Source organism: Gobio gobio, assembly GCF_949357685.1.
Source record: "Gobio gobio genome assembly, chromosome: 2".
NCBI classification, from domain to species: Eukaryota; Metazoa; Chordata; class Actinopteri; order Cypriniformes; family Gobionidae; genus Gobio; species Gobio gobio.
Genome location: NC_137098.1, coordinates 60,125,468 through 60,153,059, shown reverse-complemented (window position 1 = coordinate 60,153,059; position 27,592 = coordinate 60,125,468). Strand labels below are relative to the sequence as shown.

The 27,592-nt window shown below is 37.5% G+C and overlaps 1 protein-coding gene across 2 annotated transcripts in view; it reads left to right on the top strand.

Annotated features, from left to right (window-relative positions):
* The window catches only part of dtx4a (deltex 4, E3 ubiquitin ligase a), a 35,869-nt gene extending 10,281 nt beyond the window's left edge, over positions 1–25,588 (top strand). For both annotated transcript variants that reach the window (XM_079844229.1, XM_079844230.1), the window contains 6 exons: positions 17,339–17,400; positions 17,542–17,703; positions 19,089–19,150; positions 19,269–19,589; positions 19,762–19,851; positions 23,721–25,588. In XM_079844229.1, coding sequence (XP_079700355.1) covers positions 17,339–17,400; positions 17,542–17,703; positions 19,089–19,150; positions 19,269–19,589; positions 19,762–19,851; positions 23,721–23,948 — 925 coding nt within the window. In that variant the 3' untranslated portion in view covers positions 23,949–25,588. The remainder of the gene's footprint in view (positions 1–17,338; positions 17,401–17,541; positions 17,704–19,088; positions 19,151–19,268; positions 19,590–19,761; positions 19,852–23,720) is intronic.
* The last annotated feature ends 2,004 nt before the right edge of the window (positions 25,589–27,592 follow it).

Below are 27,592 nucleotides of genomic sequence, written 5' to 3'. Positions count from 1 at the left end.
GCATTTGATGACCACATATTGTACTTGCATCCCTGTGTGAATAAATTGTGAGATTGTTTAATGTTTTAGCTTGAATTCAGCCTCTGCTGCCTTAAATGTCAAAACCTTGACTATTTACAGAAAGTCTGTCACTGGGATGTGTACACAGAGATTTATAGCTGTTTTCAGAACGCATCTCACCTTTGGGAACAGACGAAAAATGCTGCAATATAAACATGACAATTGAGAACTTGAAACCTATACATGACATTTGTTGACTTTCTATTTATAAAGGGTTAGATTACTAGTTAATTTGTTCCGTTTGTGTGTAGGCCTGTGCTGTGGGTCGGTTTCACTTCTGTATTAGACATTTTGAAGAAAAGAAAAGGAACTTGTGTTTCAAGAATACTTGAAAGGTTGACACATTTAGGCCTGTTAAAAGTAAGAAAGTTTAATTTAGCACTGCTGGCCTGTAGTGTTTTAAAAGCTTGGTCTGAACCTGAATATCATTCTACCCTGCTTCCACTCACTTTTCACATTTTACTTTTGGATCCGGACCTCGGTACTCAGCACAGCAGAATTCTCTCGCTTCCTACTTGAAGATTGCCATTGGAACGGTGACTGGGGTCGAACATTAAACTTTTAATGTCAGAATGGATTGATCCCAACTTTCAACCTCAAATTCAGTTTGAAATGTCATTTGACAATTTCCAAGAAACCTTTTCATTGGTTATTTGAAAGTGGAATGGGGTGTTATGGGTTGTCTAGAAAGTAGCATGAGTGGAACACATTGTGGTCAGAGATGGGAACTTTAAACTTGCGTATTCCTACATCCAACATAGTGTTAATTTTGTCAGCTATTTAATTTTTTTCAATTTTATCATAACTTTATCCTGTTTTTGCTTAGTCAAGTTTTAGTCGACTATCCACCAGTTTCATAGACATGGCTTAAGCTAGTCCCAGACAAAAGCCTCATTTCCACCTAAATTACCCGGAACAATTTGTCCCAGGAGCTTTTTTTCCCAAGAACTCAATGTCCACAACCCACCACTTCACTGGGTACAAAAATACAACATATTGTTTCCAAACTTCAATTGGCTATACTTAATGTTGGATGTATAAACCTGAAGAAGAACATTTTCAATGAAAAATTATTTGTATAAGCAACTTTCACAATAAATTTATGTAAGCAGATTACGTACTATGTTAAGAATACCGCCTTAAACCCCAGAGACTATATAGAGACTATATTAAAAACTCATTAGAAAGATACAAAGCAAACATATACAATTCTGGAAAGTATGTATACGGCAAGAAAGGAGAGAAACATTTAGAAATGAAACATTTAGATTGTTCAGTAGACTTTATACATTTTTGCTTTGTCTGTTTATTCACTGAAATTTTCTAGGGACCCCTTAGAACCTTCTGGAGGACCCCTGGGGTTTGAAAACCCCTGGTCTAAAGTACCGTGAAGATTAGTCCGGTGACGTAGGACTGCGTGCGACTTTCCAGAACCTGCTGGAATTCGTCCTCCGCAAATAAACTTAATAAAGCCTGAACCTCACTGTCGCTCCATTGGCCGTATTTTTTAAACTCCATTGTTGATTTGAATCGCAAACGACTCTTACTGCACGCACCGCAACAGACCTTTAGGTTGAAATAAAATGCTCAGTGAGCTCAACCAATCAGTGCCTAAGTCCCACCCCCGAAAGTTCCTGAACTTCGAAAAAGTACTACCTCACGAGTAGGGCCATTTTGAGGGGCAAATCTTTACTCTGAACTTTATTTAGACCCCAGTTCCTGCGGTCGAAACACACTGAGTACCACCCCAAAGTCCCTAGTTCCTGGGAAAGTTCCTGTGGTGAAAAAAACGTGGCTTAAAATGCATGTTTGAGCTGTTTTAACTGAAAGCAAACTTGCACATCTTAAAATATGCCAGTGACATTGTTTTGTCTCAAGATGCTCACCAGTAGTGTTTTTTTCTAAGGCATGTTTATAAAAGCTACTTAAATGTCCTATTTGAACTAAGGCCTAGTCCTGGCTTAATCTGAACCCTGTATGTAAAACCTAAATGTCTGTGCATTTTAGTTCATGAAAACTTTTCTGTGGCTAATCACGATTAATTTGATCAAAATTATTGCAATGATTGTTGTCATTTGAGAATTTTTTTTTTTTTTTTAATTTCATCAGAATTATTGCACTTTCACCTGTAAGCACAAATCAAGAGAATGTCAACTGATATGCATGTATTATTTGACCTTTTCTTGATTTATTATAGGCTGTTTATCATATAAATGTACACACTCTCTACAGCTGGTAAAGCAAGAAACTACTCTCACAAATAAAAAATTGCAATAATTGCAAATTACATTCATGTTTTACTATTAAAAAGACAGCAAAAAACAATACACAACTTTGCATTGTCACACAGAAGTTGATTAAGTGCATTTATGCAGAAAGTGTATCCTGATTGGGGGATTTAAGCTCTTGATATCCGTCAACCGCAAGCCTGAAATCTGTAATTTTGTCTGCTTTTTTAACAAAAATAAAAACTTTTGGTAAAGTTTTTATTTAGCTAAATTTTTTTTGTATCAGTATCATCTTTTTTCGTCAACAAAATTGCATGTTGATATTAGGGGTGTTGAAATTAATCGTTTCTGCGATGCATCGCGATGGAGACGAGGACAATTCGGTATCGGTTCAGTAATAGACCGATTATAACCGATTCTAATGTACTGATTCTTTTCTGCCGTCATCTGTCGCGTACGTGCTTTGTCGCAGTAGCAAACAATGGCAGAGTGAGGCGAGACGCGAGTGTGAGTAATTAAAATGCTCCAACTACTTTAAAAGACGACATCTGGGCACATTTCGTGGTAAGCACGACCTGGAGAACACACGCGCTGTGTGTAAATCAAAGCTATCTGATTTATCAAAACAATTTCATTTACACTTGGGCACTTAAATGTATCTCCGCAAAACGGATATAAATCCGATCCACATTTCCCTGCACTATATGCATATTTATTTTAGTTCACGTCACCGAAAACAACAGATATGAGCTGCATTTTACTGATCATCAGCTAATTTCAAAATCAAAGACCGTAATAGGAGAGAGCGCGGCAACAGCACTGGTCAAATCATTCAGTTTCTTTACTTTTAATGAATATGATTGTATGTTGAGCACCTACAACTTTACTTTCGGTAGTTTGTGCGTTTGCTTGATGAAGAGACCGCTCGTCTGCGGGGATGCGTGCTTCAGTAGCGCCGTCATCTCTGGCTATGTCATATAGCCCATAACACGCTCACACGTAAAAATAATTTAGCATTGTTGCGAGGAGTAAAATTGACATGTGTGGTTTCAACAACCAGATGCATTTAGACTTTAGTTTTGACTGTATTGAGCGAAGACCACTTCCTGAAGTGGCTTTTAGTATTTTCTATTTTTTCTAAATGCTCCTTTTGTCTTCTGTACCCAGAGATTTGTTTGATACATTCAAGAAGCGTGTTTTCTTTGAGCAGGTAAAATGAAAGGTTCAGTTCATATAACTGACTGACAAAATTGTATACATGAGGATGCAGTGCATCGTCAATGCATTGTGATGCATCGTGATATCGATTTGAACCGAATCGTTGTCATGATAATCGTAATCGAACCGAACCGTGAGACCATTGTAGGTTCACACCCCTAGTTTTTAATAGTCACACTTATTGTTCAATGGCGTTGGTGTTTTCTCATTTTTGTCGTGTGTTTTTGTTACTGAGAGGAAAGCATGCAGCACATATTTACATATTCATCTAAGGGTGCGTTCACACTTGTAGTTCGGTTCGTTTGGTCCAGACCAAAAAACAAAAACAAAACATATAATCCTGGTCCGCTTAGCGTTCACACTGGCATTTTTAACAGCGAACCGAAAGTTACCGAACCAAAGGCATAGGGATCAACACGGTCACAACCTGATTGGTCGGCTTTTATGATGTACATTTTGCGACGGAGCTCGCTTACCGAACATTCAAAACAATGCTGTGTGCTGGATTAAATGCCATCATTTTATGCGTGTACATATGGTTTTATTTTTACCAGCTGAGAACTCACAGAGCTCATAAAATGTTCAAAACAGCAGCAGGATTTCCTCCGTTGTATGCAGAAATGAAGATCTGCATATATTTATGAGGCGCTTTACCTCCTCGTTGTTCCACGTTTGCCCTCTACTCATTTTGGATACACCGATCTTTCCGCGTCGTCAAATCAGCTGACTTGTAGCGGCATCTTGTGACAGCGTGTCCGGTTTTTGGTCTTTGTCTTTGGTCCGTGTTGCGCTCCTATATCAATCGAACTGAACCAGAGTTCGTTTGGAAGCGGACCGAGACCTAGGGCTGTACGATTAATCGAAAAATAACCGAAACCGACATTCAGAACCTCTAACCGATGTATTTTTCCCATGCCGGTTATTTCGGTTTTCACGTGACTCCGCCCCGTCAGTCACATCAAGTGCAGTTTGCAGGCACACAGAGAGATGCAGGAGCAGTTATCTGTGTTTATAGATGCCAGGAATCACTATAGTAAACTGCATGTTTTACACAGTTTATATACAGGTCAGTTAATCACCGTTCTTATAGCCTATACGCTCTGCCGCCGACACACACACACACACACACACACAGACGGCGCGCGCAAGCCACGAAGCCAGATCGCTTTCACTTTCGTGCTCATAAAGTTTGTCAAGTAAATGCGTTTAAAGGCTTGCCAGTTTCAACATTTAAAGCGATTGTGCACTATTCAAAAATAACAATACGTATCCGTTCAGGGCTCAGCTTCTTTCTGTAACACAGAGAGCCGAGCCGTGTCGCGTCTCTGACAACACGCGCGCCCTGAAGGCAGACCTCTTTCACCTGCGTCCTCACAAAGCTTGTCATTTGTATGTGGTTTAAGCCCTGCCAGTTTGAACGTTAAAGCGAGTTTAGACCATCAGATGTGTATTAAGTTGAACTAATGCCTGATATACTGTGACAAACGAACACTCAGACAGAAGCTTGCACATCACGTGAAGATCGCGCAGTGAACGCAGTGTCAACGCTGTCCTGTGACTAAAGTAAAGTCACTAAAGTAGCTTAGAAACTCAACCGTTATAGCATATATTTTAATACCTTTGAAGTAAGTACAAACCACAGCTTCATAATGAATAGAGACGGTATGAGTAATTCACACACAATCACTCTCTCATTAATGCATTCAAATAAATGTAATGTTGGCCTACTGTGTTAATTTATCTGTATCTGATGTACAACAAGCAGAAATCTGCCCCATAGACAATAATTGCTGAAAGTGAACCGTTTCCTTCAAGTGTTTTAAAATCACAAAGAAATGCACTTTCATTAGAAAAAAAAATTCCACCTTTAATAGTAGAAAATATTTACAGTAAAAACCTTATCAGGAAATTCCTCAAAAACCTTATGAGGGCAAAAAAAAGAAAATAATCGTTCATTAATCGTAATCGAGGTAAAATGTTCAATTAATCAAGGTTTTTATTTTTGGTCAAATCGTTACAGCCCTACCGAGACCCGTCTTTTTAGCGGTCTCGGTCCGCTTGTTTGGTGCGCACCAGGGTTCGGATGGCAGCGTTCACATATGTTCAAATGAACCGCACTAACCGAGCAATCGCACCAGGGCTCGTTTTAATCGAACCAAACATGACAAGTGTGAACGCACCCCAACCGTCGCTCTCAGCAGAGTAGTAGCTGTTTCATCACGGATATCGCATTAAAAAACACTGGATGGAAACGCCAAAATGCGCATAAATTCTAAAAATGTGCTTAAAACGTGACTTTGCGATGGGACGGAATAACTGGACTAACCAGCGGACCGATCTCATTGCACAGCATCTGAAATGCTGTTTTGATTGTTCTGAAAGGCCTGAGCAAATCTGTCATCAGAGGTTCAGTATAATTCCCAGTCTTGCGCGACTGCATTCCCAAACTTTATTGCGTTTTTGTCTGTGCGCTCTGAGATGCAAGTCATTTATTAAATGTGAAATTATTATATGCAGTGGCTTCAGCTCTTCGTGATGTTTAGCGGCAGTTCATCAGGAAGTGACAATTTTGTTCTCTTCGGCTCACTGGATGGAAACGGTGCTTCATTCACAAATGTGTTATGCGATTTTCCAATATTCACAACTTTGGATGGAAACATCGCTAGTATTTCGAACTTTATTTTATCCCTAAGTGAGGAAGGAAAAAGAACTTCGCTGTGAGTAAAGTAATAGCAGTATTGCATTACACGTCTGCTACTAAAAGTTTTTAAAAGACGTCTCTTCTGCTCACCAAGGCTGCTTCTATTTGATCAAAAATACAGGAAAAACAGTTAAAAAATATTGTGAAATTTACCCGTGATGCAAAGCTGAATTTTCAGCATCATTACTACTATCCTTCAGAAATCATTCTGATATGCTGATTTGCTGCTCAAGAAACATCTACTATTATTATCCAAGTTGAAAACAACTGTGAAAAAGAACGGCATTTTGAAATGAAATCTTTTGTTGCATTATAAAAGCCTAAACCGCGGATCAATTTGCATCCTTGCTGAATAAAAGTATTCATTTCTTTTTTAAAAGATGCAACTGAGCCCAAACTTTTGAACGGTAGTGTATGTCACACCATAGCGTCACTTGGAGAAACCGTGTGGCCTGTGGTTTCCATGTGAGAAGGCAAGAGAATAGTTAATGAAAGGAAGCTTTCTAGACGTAGCTGGCCGATGGGAGTCCTCCATGAGTGTCAACAGGTCAGTCTCGTTCATTAGACTCCCACCTCCTTCTTTCTGTCCCGTTCTCCCTGTTCCCCGTTCCCAGGCTCCATTCATTCCTGGGGGCCCCTTTTGCTCTATTGTGCGAGTGTTTTTTCGAGAGCGTGTGTGTGCGCGGAGTGCGTATCCAAGGCAACCTTTGTTGGCAGTCGGCAGCTTGGGTTTTATATTTGCAACACAATGCAGTTAAAGGGGGGGGGGGGGGGTGTCAGTGGAAAGACAGAGGAGGGGGAAGAGATTTGGTAGTCTGTGTGAAGGAGGTTTGGGAATAGTTGCTTGATTGAGCAAGTGTTTGTTTTGAGTGTGTGTGTGCTTGTGTGAGACTCAGGCGCCGTCCTGTAGACACAAACGTCTGTCTCAGACACTGGAGAAGCGCAGATTTAGGTTTACGTGTAGTGGCATATGACTGGGATGAGGAGTGAGCCTTGAAAAGTGAAGTGAGCCAACCAACGACATATTCAGGCGTGCTCCGGCATACTAAGTATCAGGATGGCGTTTGGATTTTTATAAACATGCACACGTACAGAAACGTCTTATAATGCCAATCATGAATGCTCCGTATCATCTAACACTTCTGTGGATTTGTGGATAATAAATACAGTATCATATATCTTTTGTATATACACTACTATTCAAAAGTTTGGGGTCAGCGTTAAATCGGGCCAAAATGTTAGGTCGGATGGATCAGAAATATCAGATAGAAGTCTTCTGTCAGCCTGAGCGTTTGACTGAGAAAGCCAGGGAGGAGCAGAAGCAGGAGATGAAGTGATGATAATAAAAAAAGAGCAGTTTATTGAATAATCTGAGTTGTGTTTGCTTCAATGCTCAGACTTCGTCTGGACAGTCCGTTATTATACCAAGGGAAAATTGCTGCTACACAACTTCGTCCTGTGATTATAAAAATTTGAAATGGGGACATTCTCTAATTTTCTACCTATGAAGACAAACATACCACACAATCAAAGCTTTAAACAACAATAGAAAAGAAATATGTCATATAACATATAAAACATAAATGACAAATTAATAATAAAATGATTAAAGGCACAATATGTAAGATTTTTGGATTAAAATATCCAAAAACCACTTGAACAGTGTTATAGATTTTTTTGACTTGTGTACATACATTCTCCCAAATGTTTCCAAGAATGTTTAAATCCAGAGAAATGAGCCATTTTTACCAGGACACGGACTGTGCGTCGCCTATCAATGACATCATACCCGCATTACCCTCGATTTCCGGTTTTATTTTGTAGAAACCATAGAAACACCAAAGACGCTTTAAAATATTATGTGTTTTATTAGATAGGTGAGCGACAGAAAACTTATCATTGTTATACAGCTCAACACAGTTAGTCTTTTTTTAAATGTTTAAATCTTTATTGTTTAAATCTCGTTATCTTGATTTACCGCGAGTACCATGTTTTACCATGCCTAACATTGATCTAGCTCACCGCAGTGTGCAACAAGTGTCTCATAGTAGCTGTCGAGCGAACGCACAGAGTAGCATTATAACTTTCAACACACTCAAATGTATCTAATATGATAAACCGCACATACACATGCCGCTTCGGAAGCGTTCGTCTGAGGCATAATAAAAGCTCTGCGAAATCAAGGCGTCATCAAGCTACGCCTGTGTTTTGAATAAGCGACTTCTAGCGGCGAAAAATTACATATTGTGGCCTTAAATGATAAATTATGTAAATTAATAATATGAATAATGATAAATTATGTAAATCAAATAAGAATAATATGAATAATGAATGAAAACTACATAAATGACAAATGATTATAAAATTTAATCATATAAAAAACAGTGTAAATAAGACAAAACACAGATGTATGAGTGCTCTCTTAAAGCTACACTGTGTAACTTTTTTAGTTTATTCTTAGCTAAAAACACTTAGTTATTTCAAAAATATGTGCTCATTAATGTATATTTACTTCTTTCAAGTAGTAAAGTATTCTCGTAAGTTTATAATATGCCATTTGAAAATACATACGGGTGAGGGGTTCGAATGTCAAAAGTGACATTTAAACTTTTACAAAAATCAATTTCAAATGGTTTTGAACATTCTATTCATCAAAGAACCCTGTTTTTAACATTGATAATAATAATAATAATAATAATAATAAATGTTTCTTAAGCAGCGAATCAGCATATTAGAATGATTTCGGATACTGAAGACTGGAGTAATGATGCTAAAATTCAGATTTTACATCACAGGAATAAATTACATTTTCAGTTATTTTAAATTGTAATAATATTTTACATTTATATTAATAAATGCAGCCCTGCTGAGCTTAAGAGACTTCAAAAGTCTTGCCGACCCCAAACTTTTGAATGGTGGTGCACAGTGCGCTCCAAAAGTCTGACCACCATGAACAATGCACAATTTGAATTTAAACTAGAAAGCTTATGCATAAAGCATATTCCAGATTCTGCACTAGGTTCATGCAGCACGAGTGCTTCTGTCTTTGAAGTGGAAGGGGACAAACCAATTACTCAATTCTGAAATGCATTGTTTTTGTAGTTCAGTTTATTCATTTAAATAGATTTCCTGATAATATTGTTACAGTAGCGCATTGCTGCCACATACATATTATTTTTCCACTCAACTATGTTGTAATAATGAGATGTCCTTTAAATGCTATATTTTCTCATAATAACGTCATATTTGTCTGCAATAAGGGGATATCGTTAACTATATATTTTCTCTTAATAACAACATATGTCATAAAGATATGCTTTTCCGATAATAATGAGATTATATCGTTAGAAGGACTTATTTTGCATGTGACCTGACAATATCACAGTCTGTGTTTGGAAAGTGGAAGCTTCAAATAATATAGTAAAATAATTTCTGCTGTAGCTTGAGTCGATGGCAGTTTCCAGTGCGGATGTTTATTGTCAAGTTCAACCAATTTAGTTAAATTTATTTTCAAAATTTACGACCGTTCATTGACAATAATGCAGGTGGAAATTCGATTATGCTCCAAATCAAAGCTTGATGTGATGACACGGACTGTGATAAAGACCGGTTTCCCACGTTGTCATGTCACATACAAAATGTCATTTTAGCGCTATATCTCATTATGACATATGTTTTAACATTGTTTTAATGACAGCTCATTATTACGAGCGAATATATTGTTTAAACGATACAACATATCGTTATTATGACATAATTGAGTGGAAAAAATAGCACGTGGCAACAGTGCGCCATCGTAAATTGTTTAATAACTGCAAAGTAGAAACATTTTCACCTGTTGTGAAACTTTTGAACCCCAGTGTGTGTATATTTTTTACTTTCTTGTGCTGATATGTTCACAGTCCTAAATGGCTTTCTATTTTAGCACAGAATATTATTTCACCTCACCCCTCAGTTTGTGCAAACACATCTTTACAGTAATGCGCCTACAGTTTTGGGATTAGACACTGAACAAGTACAATACAAAATGAAGACATAAGATAAATAAAGCTTAAACATTTAGTATAAGTGAAACTAGTGTGATAAATGAACGTTAATTGAATGGGAATGCTAATGGCTTCTTACAGACCTCCTTGACCTCAACCTCAATGTATCTTCCCATAGATGTTCTATGCAAGTGCATTACTGTACTTGTGTTTTTAGGGGTTGTTAGAAAATAAACAATGAGCTGTGGGTTTTTTTTCTTCTTTTTGTGATCATTCGAGTGCCTCGGATGCAGAACCCTGAACATTCCTTAACAGGTCTCAAGTGTTTATATATTTAAACCACTAGAGGGAGCTAGAAGTAATATTCTCCCTGTATGTCTGGAGAGTCTGAGAAATGTCTGGATTATTCTGCACTTCTAGACCTTCAAATTCAGACAAAAGTGTACAAATGTATTTTAGATTGTATATATGTTTTTCATTTTTATCATCAAGGCAATATTAAAAAGGTTAGGAATGCAAATGTTTATTTGCTAGTTGCTAGTCAAGATTGGACTCAAACTCTTGGCCCAGTCAGCAAGTATTTGTCTGTCACCCAGAAAAAAGAATAGTAAAAAAAGTAAAACTTGTTCGTTTAGGGGTACAACGGCTTGTCATTGGGGTAGCAACCTTAGAAGTACATCTTTGTATTTTGTATTTGTACTTTGTATTTTTTTTACCCCTAAAAGGTGCTTATTAGTAGCTTAGAGTAGCAATATGTACCTTTTTAAAGGGATAGTTCAACCAAAAATGAAAATTCTGTCATCATTTACTCCCCCTCAAGTTGTTCCAAACCTGTATGAGTTTCTTTGTTCTGCTGAACACAAAAGAAGATATTTTGAAGAATATTGGTAACCAGACATGGACCCCATTGACTTCTATAGAATTCCCCCCCCCCCCCCCCCCCCCCCCTGCATACTATGGATGTCAATAGGAACCAGAAACTATTTGGTTATCCATATTCCTCAAAATATCTTATTTTGTGTGAAATAATTTTTGGGTGAACTATCCCTTTAAGGTACTACTATGAACCTTTCAGGGGTAAATAAGGTACAAAGACACTTTTAAGGGTTCTGCCTCAGTCACAAGCTGTTGTTACCCCTAAATGTACAATTCTTGCAAATTTTTCCCAGTTAGTTTTTGTGGGTGTTTAGTTGATGGTGAAAATGATTCGTAGTTGATCGCGATGACTGCATGCTTGCTTGTTCTTTATTTTAATTCAGTTTCAGTTGTGTTTCTGCCACAGGCTAGAGGCACCAAGTCTATCCCCTTTAGTGTTTTCAATTCCTCTTTCAGTCATGATCAGGTTTTTAAGGTGGGTCAGTAGTGGGTTTCGGCTCCCATATGGCACCTATAGCTGGACGGTAATTGAGCCTGACAACACTGATGAGAAATCGCTCGCTCGCTCGTTCTAATATGAACCTTTACCTTTAAAAACCTCCTTGATCTTTCCCAGGTACACTTGCTATGGATGTTAGACAATTGTTGATTCATTGTACATTAGTTCTCTTTTCTTTTAGCTGGATGGATGGATGGACATTAGTAGTACAGTTAAGCATTGCTGTCATGATACGGGCTTGAATTATAGTTACATAATACACACAAAATGCACAAAACATGCCTTTTTCGACACAGAATCACTGTTGTAATATGATTTACTGCGTCAGCAACAATAATACAGTGAGGCTTGTGGTAGTAATTTGTTTGAACTCAGTTGGATTGTTTTATGGTAAAAAATAGTAAGAGATTTACAGGTTTCACTTTTTTTTGGACATATACCATGGTATTCTTCGATGTACCATGTAAACAATGTGCTGGTCAAACATTTAAGGTCATTATTTTTGAAAGAAATCAATACTTTTATTTAGCAAGGATGCATTAAATTGAACAAAGGTGACATTAATGACTTTAAATTGTTACAAAATATTCTATTCCATATAAATTCTGTTCTTTTGAACTTTTATATTCATCAAAGAACCGTGAAAAAATCACGGTTTCCACAAAAATCTGAATCAGTACAACTGTTTTCAGCATTGATAATAATTATAAATGTTTATTGAGCAGCAAATCATCATATTAGAGTGATTTCTGAAGGATCATGTGACACTGAAGACTGGAGTAATACTGAAAATTCAGCAATAAATTGCATTTCAAATATATTAAAATAGAAAACCATTATTGAAAATAACAATATTTCACCAAATTACTGTGAAATATTTTTGATCAAATACTTGCACCCTTGATGAGCATTAGACTTAAAAAAACAACAACACACATATATATGTATGTATGTATGTATATATACAGTGAGGAAAATAAGTATTTGAACACCCTGCTATTTTGCAAGTTCTCCCACTTATAAATCATGGAGGGGTCTGAAATTGTCATCGTAGGTGCATGTCCACTGTGAGAGACATAATCTAAAAAAAAAACAAATCCAGAAATCACAATGTATGATTTTTTTAACTATTCATTTATATGATACAGCTGCAAATAAGTATTTGAACACCTGAGAAAATCAATGTTAATATTTGGTACAGTAGCCTTTGTTTGCAATTACAGAGGTCAAACGTTTCCTGTAGTTTTTCACCAGGTTTGCACACACTGCAGGAGGGATTTTGGCCCAGTCCTCCACACAGATCTTCTCTAGATCAGTCAGGTTTCTGGCCTGTCGCTGAGAAACACGGAGTTTGAGCTCCCTCCAAAGATTCTCTATTGGGTTTAGGTCTGGAGACTGGCTAGGCCACGCCAGAACCTTGATATGCTTCTTACAGAGCCACTCCTTGGTTATCTTGGCTGTGTGCTTCGGGTCATTGTCCCCAAAATCTCGCAATACATGGCCCCGGTCGTCCTCTCCTTAATACAGTGCAGTCGCCCTGTCCCATGTGCAGAAAAACACCCCTAAAGCATGATGCTACCACCCCCATGCTTCACAGTAGGGATGGTGTTCTTGGGATGGTACTCATCATTCTTCTTCCTCCAAACACGTTTAGTGGAATTATGACCAAAAAGTTATATTTTGGTCTCATCTGACCACATGACTTTCTCCCATGACTCCTCTGGATCATCCAAATGGTCATTGGCAAACTTAAGACGGGCCTGGACATGTGCTGGTTTAAGCAGGGGAATCTTCCGTGCCATGCATGATTTCAAACCATGAAGTCTTAGTGTATTACCAACAGCAACCTTGGAAACAGTGGTCCCAGCTCTTTTCAGGTCATTGACCAGCTCCTCCCGTGTAGTTCTGGGCTGATTTCTCACCTTTCTTAGGATCATTGAGACCCCACGAGGTGAGATCTTGCATGGAGCCCCAGTCTGAGGGAGATTGACAGTCATGTTTAGCTTCTTCCATTTTCTAATGATTGCTCCAACAGTAGACCTTTATTCACCAAGCTCCCCGTAGCCCTTTCCAGCCTTGTGGAGGTGTACAATTTTGTCTCTAGTGTCTTTGGGCAGCTCTTTGGTCTTGGCCATGTTAGTAGTTGGATTCTTACTGATTGTATGGGGTGGACAGGTGTCTTTATGCAGCTAACAACCTCAAACAGGTGCATCTAATTTAGGATAATAAATGGAGTGGAGGTGGACATTTTAAAAGCAGACTAACAGGTCTTTGAGGGTCAGAATTCTAGCTGATAGACAGGTGTTCAAATACTTATTTGCAGCTGTATCATACAAATGAATAGTTAAAAAACCATACATTGTGATTTCTGTATTTTTTTGTGTGACTATGTCTCTCACAGTGGACATGCACCTACGATGACAATTTCAGACCCCTCCATGATTTCTAAGTGGGAGAACTTGCAAAATAGCAGGGTGTTCAAATACTTATTTTCCTCACTATATATATATTTGTTTATTTATATTTATTTTTATATATATATATATATATATATATATATAAATAAAAAATGAGGGGGAAAAAAATGAAACTAAAGGGCTGGCAAATGGGATTCAGTCGGCAATGCTGCCTTCAAACAAGCTAAAAAGTAAAAAGGATTGTGACCAGATCAAGGTCGAAGGTCTTGTCAGTGAGTTTTTGCCATCAAGTAAAGTTAAGAAAACCCCATTGACGTTAGAGATTCTCCTCTCCACCTGTTCCCTTCCATGTTTCATTGGTCTCTTCATGTTTGTCGGTGAGTGGCTACATCTGGCTGTGGTTTGATTAGGCGAGTTGCGCTTACGCCTGCAGCCATATGGGTTCTGTGCTAATACCGCTAGATTATCCAGCAGCAAACGTGACTGAAGATTTGCCGCTCGCCTTCTTTCACCCCCAACCCAGCACATGTACGTCAACTTCCGGCTCTCCTTCCTCTACTCATTTTGGTGGTGGCACCATGTCCCTCACACCTTGTCATGAACGCGTCAGCTGATGCTGGCACACTGATGTGTGTCTCGAGGTTTCAGTGCACTTGATGTGACATACATGCGATCCGCTTGTATGCTCTTAATGACACTTCTGCTAGCACGTACAGTCACTACGGCACACTTTACCACGTTTAGTCTAGACTCTTCATGGCGGTTATGATATCATTGTTATCATTATCATTCCGTTATAAAGATAAAGTTTATCAGAGTGATAAAGATTTTCACTCGTCACTTCTGCTTTACAAACTTTCTGCTTTCTCATTGTCATTATTGTAATGCATACAGATTTTGTATTCTTTATTATTCTCTTTATTTTCAATGGTTATTCTAATTATATATTTTTTTATTTCACAGAGTACTTTTTAATTGTTTTTTTTATAAAAAAAAATTAATGAGGGTTGAACAAGTTTTTTTTTTTCTTTTGGTTTTTTGTTTCATGATCTAAAACTACAAAACAAAAAAACTTTACTGTAATCCATTATTTTTTTTATTGATTTGTATTAAATCTGAAACATTTATCATCATGATGAATAACGATGCAAAACTAACACTGCACTTACTTGATTTGTTTTTTGTACAATTATATTATATTATTACACTTTAAATGTACATTTTAAAATAATATAAATAAATCAATTATATATATATATTAGTGCTTATTTTTAGGTAAATATTTTTCGTAATTACTTTTCGTTAGCATAATTATTTAGTTTATAAATAAATATTAAAAATCATCATAATTAAAAAAAATCATAATTTATTTTTATTATAAATTAATCATTTATATTTTATAAAATTAATATAATGAATATATATTCTTTATTTTAAATAAATTATATTAATTTTTATATTATATCAGATATGCTTAATAAAAATAAAAAACATAAAACATATATATGTATGTGTGTGTGTATGTATGTATGTATGTATGTATATATATATATATATATATACAAATGTATGTATATATGTGTATATATAATGCTTCATTTTAATTTTATATATATATATATATATATATACACTAAACTAATATTATTCTTTATTTTAAGTACATTATATTAATTTGTATATTATATCAGATATGATCTTTATTTATTTATTTATATATACATACATATATATATATATATATATATATATATATATATATATATATATATATATATATATATATATATATATATATATATATATATATATATATATATATATATATATATATATATATATATATATATATATATATATATATATATATATACACACACACACACACACACAATATACTATATACTATATTTAATTTATATAATTATAATTATCTTTAAATACATTATATAAATGTTTATATCATATAATTAGTTTTGTTTGAATTTGGGGCAAGATATGCTCCCTGACATGTTCTTGACTGATTTTCTGAGATTCATCCATATATATCCTTGTGTCTGTGTCAGTGTATAGGCACTGGATATGCATGCCCATATACGACCAAAAGGTTTGAACTCGTGCAGGACACACACATGGTATGGATGTGTGTGTGTGGGGGAGTGTATAAGCAACTACCTTGCACTATGTGCCAGTGTGATGGAACCTTATGGCGGTGTGTCAGTGTGTGACGTTGAGAGGTAATCCCGGTCTCTGTGACGTGGATCACCTCCTTTCCTAGCTGCTTGTCAACAGATGGAAACTCGAGGATTAGCACTATAAGAGCGACGGGTGACGGAGTGAGGGAAGACAACCTCATCCAGCAGAAGAACAACTCAGAGAAAGAGACAGGGGATATATGTGAACAAAACTGCATTGATTCCAGGCTCTCGAGAGGGGGAAAACAAATCAATCTGAGTACAGAGACTGCGAAACATTTGAAGAAGTTTGAGAGCAGAACGCAAGGAAGAATCCAAACATTACCCTTGCTTTTTCCCTTTTGACTCTATTTCTCTTTTCATCGGAGTAGTTAAGACATGACTGTTATCAAGGTCAAACAGTGAGTATCTTGGAACATGTTGTTCTAGCTGTCTTGTTTGTTCAATAGTTGCTAAGCTAATAGTTCTCCAATGGTTTTTAACAACCAACCCTCAATTATAGGGTAAAATAATCCAGAAAAAAAACCCATAGAATAAATTGTCATTTATCAATCGTTATTTATTAAGTTTAACATAAGAACAACTTTACACTAGTTACCTTTATTGGTAGTTATATGCTAACGTCTCACTATTGATTACGATTGTTGTAACATATTGTTATATGCCAACATCATTGTCCAACAGTTGCTTTTGTTTGTTTAAAATCTCACTATTGGTTAAGATTGGTAGTTTTACTCGTGTGTCCTGTAATGTTGGGGTGAGATGCCATGGAAATGTTTGAGTAAGTACACACTGGCAGTCTAAATATCTCCACATATGGGCAGCAGGTGATCAGGTCATGCGAGCGGTTTGATGTGCGGTACACACTGCTGTTGTCTGCTGATTCACTGCCAGTTTAGTTAGTGGCAGCTGCGGGTTTGACAGAAGGTGTGACCTGGTTTATATACTGCAGCATGACTCGGCACATCTGCGGGTCAGGGTGGTGGTGATACGCAAGCAGGTGTAGCTGTGACAACAACATGGTTATTTCTGTTCGGATCCAGATTATGATTATCTATAAGACCATTGAGGTGCGTGTGTGCGTTTCTGATTGGTGAGTGGTTGCTTGCGTAGTGGAACCATGTGTCATGTCTTACTTCTTTTGTTGTACCTTTATAGAGTCCCCACCGTCCCAGTGAAGAACTTAAATGGATCCAGTCCTGTCCACCCAGCTTTGGCAGGTGAGAAACAATATGCAAATAAGTTATAAATAGTGACTGTGATGATTAAATATAGTAACAAATTTGGAATCATTTTGCAACCTAAAAATAGAAACTTATGTAAATACAAAAATAATGTAATTCTCTCTTCTCTTTGGCTAGGGATCACCGGGATCCTAATGAGCGCCGCTGGACTCCCAGTCTGCTTGACCCGCCCACCCAAACTTGTGCTCCACCCCCCGCCTGTCAGCAAGAGCGACATCAAACCTGTGCCAGGCCTCGGCCACTGTTGCCGGAAAACCTCAAAGAAGCAGGCGCGCAAAGGTTTGGTCATGCAAATGTTATTTATTTATATATATATATATACACACACACACACACACACACACACACACACACACACACACACACACAAAAGGATTAATATGTAAGTAAGGTTTCTCAATGTTAAGTGGTCTTTTAATTTTTTCCATATATATATATATATATATATATATATATATATATATATATATATATATATATATATATATATATATATATGTATGTATATGTGTTTGTGTGTCAGCATGTGAGATATCAGCATATTATAATGATTTCTGAAGGATCATGTGACACTGAAGACTGGAGTAATGGTGCTGAAAATTCAGCTTTGCCATCATAGGAATAAATTACATTTTCTAAATATATTGAAATAGAAAAAAGTTATCTTCAATTGTAATAATATTTCACAATATTACTTTTTTTTAATGTATTTTTTATTAAATAAATGCAGCCTTGGTGAGCATGAAGGATTAGTTCACTTTTAAATAAACTTTTGCTGATAATTTACTCACCCCCATGTCATCCAAGATGTCCATGTCTTTCTTTCTGCAGTCAAAAAGACATTTAGGTATTTGATGTAAATATTCCAGGATATTTCTCCATATAATGGACTTCAATGGGCCCCAAACGGTTCAAGGTCCAAATGACAGTTTCAGTGCAGCTTCAAAGGGCTTTAAACGATACCAGACGATGAATAAGGGTCTTGTCTAGCGAAACGATCCGTTTCTGCGAGAAACCGAGCAGTATTTATGCTATTATTTCACCTCTTATCAGACGAACGTGATCATCTCTGAGCTCTGCTATAACTTCCACTAAGTGAGGTCAAAATACGAGCGTGGTCATAGATGTATACGTAGATACGTAGATATGATCAATAGAATGAGCATCTACGGTCGATTATATCTATGACCACACTCGTATTTGACCTCGCTTAGCGGAAGTTCTGAGAGATGATCACGTTCGTCTGATAAGAGGTCAAATTATAGCATAAATACTGCTCGGTTTCTCACAGAAACTGATATTTTCGCTAGATAAGACCCTTATTCATTGTCTGGTATCGTTTAAAGCCCTCTGAAGCTGCACTGAAACTGTCATTTGGACCTTGAACCGTTTGGGGCCCATTGAAGTCCATTATATGGAGAAATATCCTGGAATGTTTTCATCAAAAACCTTAATTTCTTTTTGACTTTAGAAAGAAAGACATGGACATCTTGGATGACATGGGGGTGAGTAAATTATCAGCAAAAGTTTATTTAAAAGTGAACTAATCATTTAAGACACTACTTGCAAAAAGATTAAAAAATTAGAACTATTCCAAACTTTTGACCAGTATAACACCTAATAATAACATTTGTTTTAACACATTTTTTCTTTCATTTGAGCAGGTAGAACTTCAGAAGAAGTTGTTAGAAGATATCTCCAGAAAGTCCGCAATCCACCTGAGGAGGTGAACATACATGAATGATTTTTAATTATAATTAAAATATAATCACTATATAATTTTTTTCTTTAATTAGATGAATTAAACTAATTGTTTTCTTTTTCTCCATCAATTTGAATCTTAGGATTGCACTATCTGTATGGAGTCTCTCTGTGGTCCATCTGGCTATAAAGGTCCAGGTGTCGGTGGCATTTCTCGGGCAGAGTCGGTCGGTCGTCTGTCTCAGTGTGGCCATCAGTACCACCTGCAGTGCCTGGTGGCCATGTACAACAACGGCAACAAAGACGGCAGCCTTCAGTGTCCCACCTGCAAGACCATCTACGGTGTTAAAACCGGCAACCAGCCACCAGGCAAGATGGAATACCACGTCATTCCTCACTCCCTTCCTGGACACCCCGACTGCAAAACCATCCGAATTATCTACAACATACCCCCTGGCATTCAGGTAAGAGTCATTCACTCACAATAGAGTTAGTTAAAACCGCCGCATTGCCCAGAGCATCCGTTCATATTACCACCTACATTGTATATTGCACTGCTGCAGTGTTATATAACCGCATGCATGCATTATATAACTACAATGTAGGTCTAAACGGCTCTGTCTGTGATTGTTTCAGGGGCCGGAGCATCCCAACCCTGGGAAGCCCTTCACAGCTCGTGGGTTTCCAAGACACTGCTACCTCCCTGACAGTGAGAAAGGTCGTCTGGTGAGTGTCCAGACATTGACAAATGCTCATTCATCCTCTAACTGCCCTTCTTAAAGAGGACCTATTATGCTCTTTACATTTTCAACTTTGTTTAGTGTGTGATGTTGCTGTTTGAGCGTGAAAACTGTAAAGTTACAAAGCACATAGTCACTCCAAATGGTGTTATTCTCTACATCAGTAAGCACGGTTTCTGAACTCCATTGGAGTCTTGAGTTTTCTTCCGGGAGCGAACACGTCACAATGTTCCTCATTGAAATAATTCCCGCCCAAGGCATATGCAAAATAAAGGGACGATGCCCGGTTGAGTTGCATTAGTAGTGTGTTATGGTAAGGGACGTGACATTTCCGAAACAGTGGTTGACCAATCACAACACGCTACACATCAGAGCACATTGTGCTTTTCGGAAGGAGGTGCTTAATAGAGACTGGAACTAAACCGTGCGATGCTGACAGACTGGGAAGAGAGGTGATGACGGGCCCAAGCACCGGGGCCAACTCCACCCCGTGGCTTTAGGACAACTGTGCATGGCGGGCAATGTGCATTTAAAGCGGGAAAATGTACAAGAACTACGTCAAAATCATTTGAATATACCACATTTAAAATTTAGATGCATTTCATGTCATAAATTCATCATAGGAGTGTGAAGTTATCATTTACAGCTCAAAATTTAGTTAGGAGTTTTTAAAAAATATTTGTATTAACCTAATTATATAAAACTATGTTGTCAGTGCAATTCAAATAAACTGTTTCTATGCCTTTATTTTGTCATTAAAACTGATAGAAACAGATACCAAGTCAGGGATAGGCAACGTCGGTCCTGGAGTGCCGCTGTCCTGCAGAGTTTAGCTCCAACCCTAATCAAACACTCCTCAACAAGATAATCAGTGTCTTCAGGATTACTAAAGCCCTATTCAGATGGTAATTGTTTCTCATGTGGATGTCTGTAAAAAACACATTTGCATGGATAAAACTCATGCATTCAGATGGTGATTTATCCACAGTGGAGCAGCGAGTTCTGTGATCCTACGAACTCGGTGTCCTGTCGCTTGATTGTCTTCTGTACAAACATGTAATTTGCCTGGAATAATAAGAATAAATTCATATTCTAATAGGATAATAGGAAAACAATGTTCTATTTATTATTTAAATCTCCTATTTAGAAGCTAGACACGCTATATTTGAAATGGTTTTCTGTCTTGCATTTTATCTCAAAAGAATGGATGTCATTTTAAAAATATGGAAAAGAGCAGAAATGCGTTAATGCAGCCTCTTATTTACATGAGGTAAACATAAAGCTGCTTGATTGTATGTACAGATTTGAAAATTGTATTGCTTATATTGCTGCCGCAATAACGTCCCATTTCAAATGTTTAGCGTACGTGCTTTGTTTCTCTTTCTCCTTTTTGTTCTTAACAGCTCCTCCTCGCTGAGGTGGAGCGGGGATGAAATATTGTTCTTTTAAATACTTTCCAGCATTTCAGTAATAAAAGTGTGCATCTTTATAATGTATGCAAATTACAGTGAAGCGCAACAGTTATTGTACGGTGCTCAAAAAGGATTTGTACATCGAATTTTGAAGTGATCTCTTCTTGTAAAGAGATGTGGTTTCGGACGGCAATTAAATTACCACACGACCTTGGTGTTTGTCAATAAACGGTTGGTAATTCGGCCAGGGATTCTTACGCAGATGGTGGGAGAAAAACACTGATATTCTGGATTTGGATGGCAATAAAATCACTGACCAGCCCCAGTAAATGTTGAAAATACCTTACGTCCCCCAGAGAAACAATTACCATCAGAATAGGGCTTAAGGCTACAGACAGGTGAGTTTATTTTTCAGGGTTGAAGCTAAACTCTGCAGGACAGCGGCACTCCAGGACCGACATTGCCTATCCCTGTCCTAAGAGTCCTCAGAGATTTCTTATCCTGTAATGCAACCAAAACCATACCGCTAGAAAAGGGTTCAACTCTAAACCATCAAAAGTGTAAAATAGAATCACATACACAGAGTAAACTTTGACAGAAAGTAGATTTTGATAATGTCTAATATATATCCAAATGCAGTTCCTAATAAAAGCGAGTCATTGTCTGAAAACACTGTTCTCAGCAACATAGATCAATTTCAAATAAGCGTAAAGTTATTATTTACAGCTCTACATTTTGTATGTCCAGAAGTTTTAATCTTAAGGATATTTTTATTAACCTAATTATTAAACTAATTATACAAAATGATGTTGTCAGTGCACTACAAATGAACTGAATCTATGCCTTTATTTTGTTATTCAAATTGATAGAAAAAGAGAAGGCTTAAGAGATTTCTTATCCATTAATTAAGGCAAAAGCACACAGCATTGAATGGGTTAAACTCTGAAAGTATAAAATAGACTCTCACACACACACACACACACACACACACACACACACACACACACACACACACACACGTTTGTTTTTGTGAAATGTGAGGACATTCCATAGGCGTAATGGTTTTTATACCGTACAAACCGTATTTTCTATCCCCTTACACTGCCCCTGTCCCTAAACCTACTCCTCACAGGAGACTGTGCAGTTCACTTTCTGTGGAAAAAACCTCATTCTGTGTGATTTATAAGCATTTTGAAAAGTGAGGACATGGGGAACGTCCTCATATTTCACCCTCTTTTTGTAATACCTATGTCATACCCATGTCATTATACACATTTGTGTCCTGATATTTCACGAAAACATGCCCACACACACACACACACACACACACACACACACACACACACACACACACACACACACACACACACACACACACACACACACACACACACACACACACACACACAGAGGCAGAGTGAGATTAAAGGATAAGTTAGAGATTGTTTACCAGTCAGTTGAGCCAGAAAAATCTAAACTGTGACATAAGTTGGTTTTTTATTGTCTAAATATATATCCAAATGCAATAGCTAATAAAAGTAATTATGTCTGAAAACACTGTTCTCAGCAACAAGGCTTTTCACACCCGTTTAAAAATAGGCCTATGTGGTCATCAAGTGGTTATAGTATGTATTACATTTCTTTCAACCAGATAATCTGCATTTTTTTAACTTGCGCATAATGCATTAATAAAAAAGATTACAATAATTGTGTGAAGTCCTTTGGAGCAGTAGTTAAATATTTTTAAAAAAAAATCCACATTTAAACAAAAATAGTTGACTTTGTGTTGGTTGGAGCTAATGACTATAAATGAGAAAGTTGTCTGACTCAATGAGATCAATATATGTACTGAGTTTGGTGACTGTAGATAAAACTAACCCCCCATTTTAGTCAAAAGGTGGCGCTACCGAGCCCCTCTTACTTAACCATTTATAAGGCTTTGCCCATGTCTACTGGCTGACAACTCTGATGTGTGCGGAGTTTCATGCAATTTGAAGCACGCCAAGAGAAAAAAAAAACCAAACGGAATATAAAAGTTTGACGCGTTGCAATGACAAAAGTATTCAAGATATCAAGAATCCTTTCAAAGGTGTAAATCTGGGTGTCTGTCAGAATAATGTCAAAAGTCTGAAGCAAATCGGATAAAAACTAAGAGGGCGAATTCAAATCATTTTTGAAAGTGACAAACAACCCATAATAGGCGTCTTCCTGTTGAGCTCACAGGTATGACTTTGAGGGTGAAAGTTGTTTGGCCTGATGAGATCTATAAGTGTATGTCATTTGGTTACTATAGGTGAAAATGTTTTTTGGACATTCAAGCATGAGAAAACAAAATCAACACTTTGTGGAAGAGCATACTAGGTCCTCTTTAATGTACAAATTCCAACCTTGAAATGTAAAGCTTTTCAGCTTTTGTTCTAAACAACAATCCCTTCTCTTATAGGTGTTGAAGCTGCTGCTGGTTGCTTGGGACCGCCGGCTCATCTTCTCGGTGGGCACATCCAGCACTACAGGCGAGACAGACACGGTCATTTGGAACGAGGTGCATCACAAGACCGAGTTCGGCTCCAACCTGACCGGCCACGGTTACCCAGACTCCGGCCACCTCGACAACGTCCTGGAGGAGCTGAGGGCGCAAGGCATCACTGAGGAAGAGTGTCTGAGGGACTGAAAATTCAAGTCGGACGACAAAGACCGGATGTTTTTTTTTTGTGTTAGTGTTGCCAAATCTGAATTCAATTCCCAGCTCTTGTTTCTCGGAATGCCTGAGACACTTTCGAAATCAAAAAAACAAAACAAAACAATGAAGTTGAAGGACTTTCGGGAAAGGTCCTCGCGGCTCAAAACAAGGACTATTGCTAAGGAAACACTACGAGCCTGTCAGAAGTGGGACGGCCAGCTGCAAGAACTGTAATTAACAAACAACATTGCACTGCGCGCGCTCTTGTGGTGGAGCCGTTATCTTTTTGAAAACTCCAAGGACCCGTTAACGTCCTCCCCACGAAAAGTCGGTTTGTACAGGGCAAATTTTTTTTTTCTTTTTTTTTCGCTAGTGGGCTGCAGACATAGATGCCGGTGTCTGCTCAACCATTTAATGTATTGTAGTTCTGTGAAGGATACGCAAAACAAAGGTACTTCTGTGCATGTAGTTGTATCATTCGGCGCAGAGGCGACTACGCCCTTGGTGTAACCGAGGCCGCCGCTTGTTGCCAACTTTGAAGCTCCAGTTGCAGTTTTAGATGCCGGAACGTGAATGTTTACTGCCCGATAGTGGCACTTGTTAGCATATACATTCCAGTAATAACCATGGTATTTATTTGACAACATAGTTTTCGAGACGTTTGCAGTATTTACATTAACCACTTATATTTGTACTTATTTTATTGTATCTCTTACATTATTTTATATTGTCGAAACGAGAAACCTGTATTGTCATTCATTTTGGGACCTCTTTCCAGGGAGAGAGAGAGCGAGAGAGAGACATTCATCTGAAACTGCTTCGTTATCAGTATTAAAGAAACGTTGCGACTGGCGGCCAATGGATGGACAACGCACAAATTTAGTGAAAATACTATCGAATTTCTTTGCGATTGGATTTGCTGTCGGAGACTGAAGAATTCCTGAGCCAAGCTCAATTACGGCGTTTTGTTGTGACATCGTCAGTTTAGGAACCAATGAGGTATAGATTCTCCAAAGCTGAAGGTGTTGGCCTTTTCAAATGGCCAGTAAGAGCAACTAACCTACCCTGTTAAGTCTGTTGAAGTTCTATCCTGTGGACAAACTGTCTCCGGTTGCCTTTCTGGTCGGTACTCTGTAGGTCTATGGTGGACCTGTTTACAAAGCTGTTGACGAAACGTCTGCATGTATGTACATGCAAATGTGTAAGCTTACATTTATAGTTGATGTGCTGTATGTATGTGTTTTATGTACACAATTCTTTTCCCCCTGCATCCAAAAGCATGTCGTGGAAGTAAATGAGTAATTCTTTTTCTTGTATCATTTTTTTCTTTCTTTTATAATATACTTTAACTTTTTTTCTTATAAGCTATTAGGTTTTTTTTTTTCCACTGTGAAGTTTTTAATTTCTTTTATTGCACTTGTATGATTTGATTTATTGTCCAGCCAAGTTCCTCATGATAGTTGCTATGGAGACAGTGAAATGGCATCGCTGCCAGGATGAAAACTGTGAAGACAGAGAATGGAGCTCGGAGAACTAATGTTGCTGTATAATATAAAATGTACAAAACAACTCTTGCATATTAAATAGCTGCTGGAATACTGAATAAATATTAAAGGTACTCAAGAAAAGCAAATGCTGGTTTGGATTTTTTTTCCTTTCAGTCTGGCTGCAGTTTTTTCCTTCTCTTTTCAGGCATGAAATATCATACTCAGCAGGGGGCGATGTTTAACTAAAAGTTTAATAAATCAAAATCAAAAGCACAGCGTGATCCACACTCGTGGTGCCATTACATTGTGGCTTATGACAGATCCAGTACCAATATATGTAACACATTTTAATGATATCAATTTAATATGGACAATATTAAACAATTATTTTGCGTAATTCTTGAAATGTCCAATAAAATAAAGCATTATTATTACTTGACAAAGCTATTGCTAGACAGCCATTTTACACCAGTATTCTCAAAAAGGCACAATACAAGCTCTAGAAAGAACCCATTAATATGGCAAAAGGCTGCTCTCTTGCTCTCTCTCTCAATTAAAATTTTAACATCACAGAAAATTAACAGACCATCTGGTCCCCCCCAAGACCAGGGCATTTCCTCCACAGGAAGATGATCCAGCCTGTTAATTAATGCTTTTTATGTTCTACATTACATAACCCAGGATCAGAACATCCATCCATCCATCCGTCTGTGTCTATCTGTCTGTCTGTCTGTCTGTCTGTGTCTATCTATCTGTCAGTCTGTCTGTCAGTCTGTCTGTCTGTCTGTCTGTCTGTCTGTCTGTCTGTCTGTCTGTCTGTCTGTCCGTCCGTCCGTCTGTCTATCTATATCTATCTATCGGTGTCTCTGTCTGTCTATCTGTGTCTATCTATCTGTCATTCTGTCAGCCTATCCATCCATCCATCCGTCCGTCCGTCCGTCCGTCTGTCTGTCATTCTGTCTGTCTGTCTATCATCTATCTATCTGTCTGTCATTCTTTCTGTCTGTCGTTCTCTCTGTCTGTCATCTATCTATCTGTCTGTCATTCTTTCTGTCTGTCGTTCTATCTGTCTGTCTGTCTATCGTTCTATCTATCTGTCTGGCATGCTGTCTGTCTGACATTCTATCTGTCTGACATTCTATCTGTCTGTCTGTATCTATCTATCCGTCTATCGTTCTATCTGTCTGTCTATCGTTCTATCTATCTGTCTGATGTTCTATCTATCTGAGTCTGTCTGTCTGTCTGACGTTCTGTCTGTCTGATGTTCTATCTGTCTGATGTTCTATCTGTCTGTCTGTCTGTCTATCTATCTATCTATCTATCTATCTATCTATCTATCTATCTATCTATCTATCTATCTATCTATCTATCTATCTATCTATCTATCTATCTATCTATCTATCTATCTATCTATCTATCTATCTGTCTGTCTGTCTGTCTGTCTGTCTGTCTGTCTGTCTGTCTGTCTGTCTGTCTGTCTGTCTGTCTATCTATCTATCTATCTATCTATCTATCTATCTGTCTGTCTGTCTGTCTGTCTGTCTGTCTGTCTGTCTATCTCTGTCTGTCTATCTCTATCTATCTGTCTGTCTGTCTATCTATCTCTGTGTCTATCTGTCTGTCTATATAAGTCATTCTGTCTGTCTATCTATCTATCTATCTATCTATCTATCTATCTATCTATCTATCTATCTATCTATCTATCTATCTATCTATCTATCTATCTATCTATCTATCTATCTATCTATCTATCTATCTATCTATCTATCTATCTATCTATCATTCTGTCTGTCTATCATCTATCTATCTGTCTGTCATTCTTTCTGTCTGTCATCTATCTATCTGTCTGTCATTCTTTCTGTCTGTCGTTCTATCTATCTGTCTGTCTATCATTCTGTCTGTCTGCATCTATCTATCTATCCATCTATCGTTCTATCTGTCTGTCTGTCTATCGTTCTATCTATCTGTCTGGCATGCTGTCTGTCTGACATTCTATCTGTCTGACATTCTATCTGTCTGTCTGTATCTATCTATCCGTCTATCGTTCTATCTGTCTGTCTGTCTGTCTGTCTATCTCTGTCTGTCTATCTCTATCTATCTGTCTGTCTGTCTATCTATCTCTGTGTCTATCTGTCTGTCTATATAAGT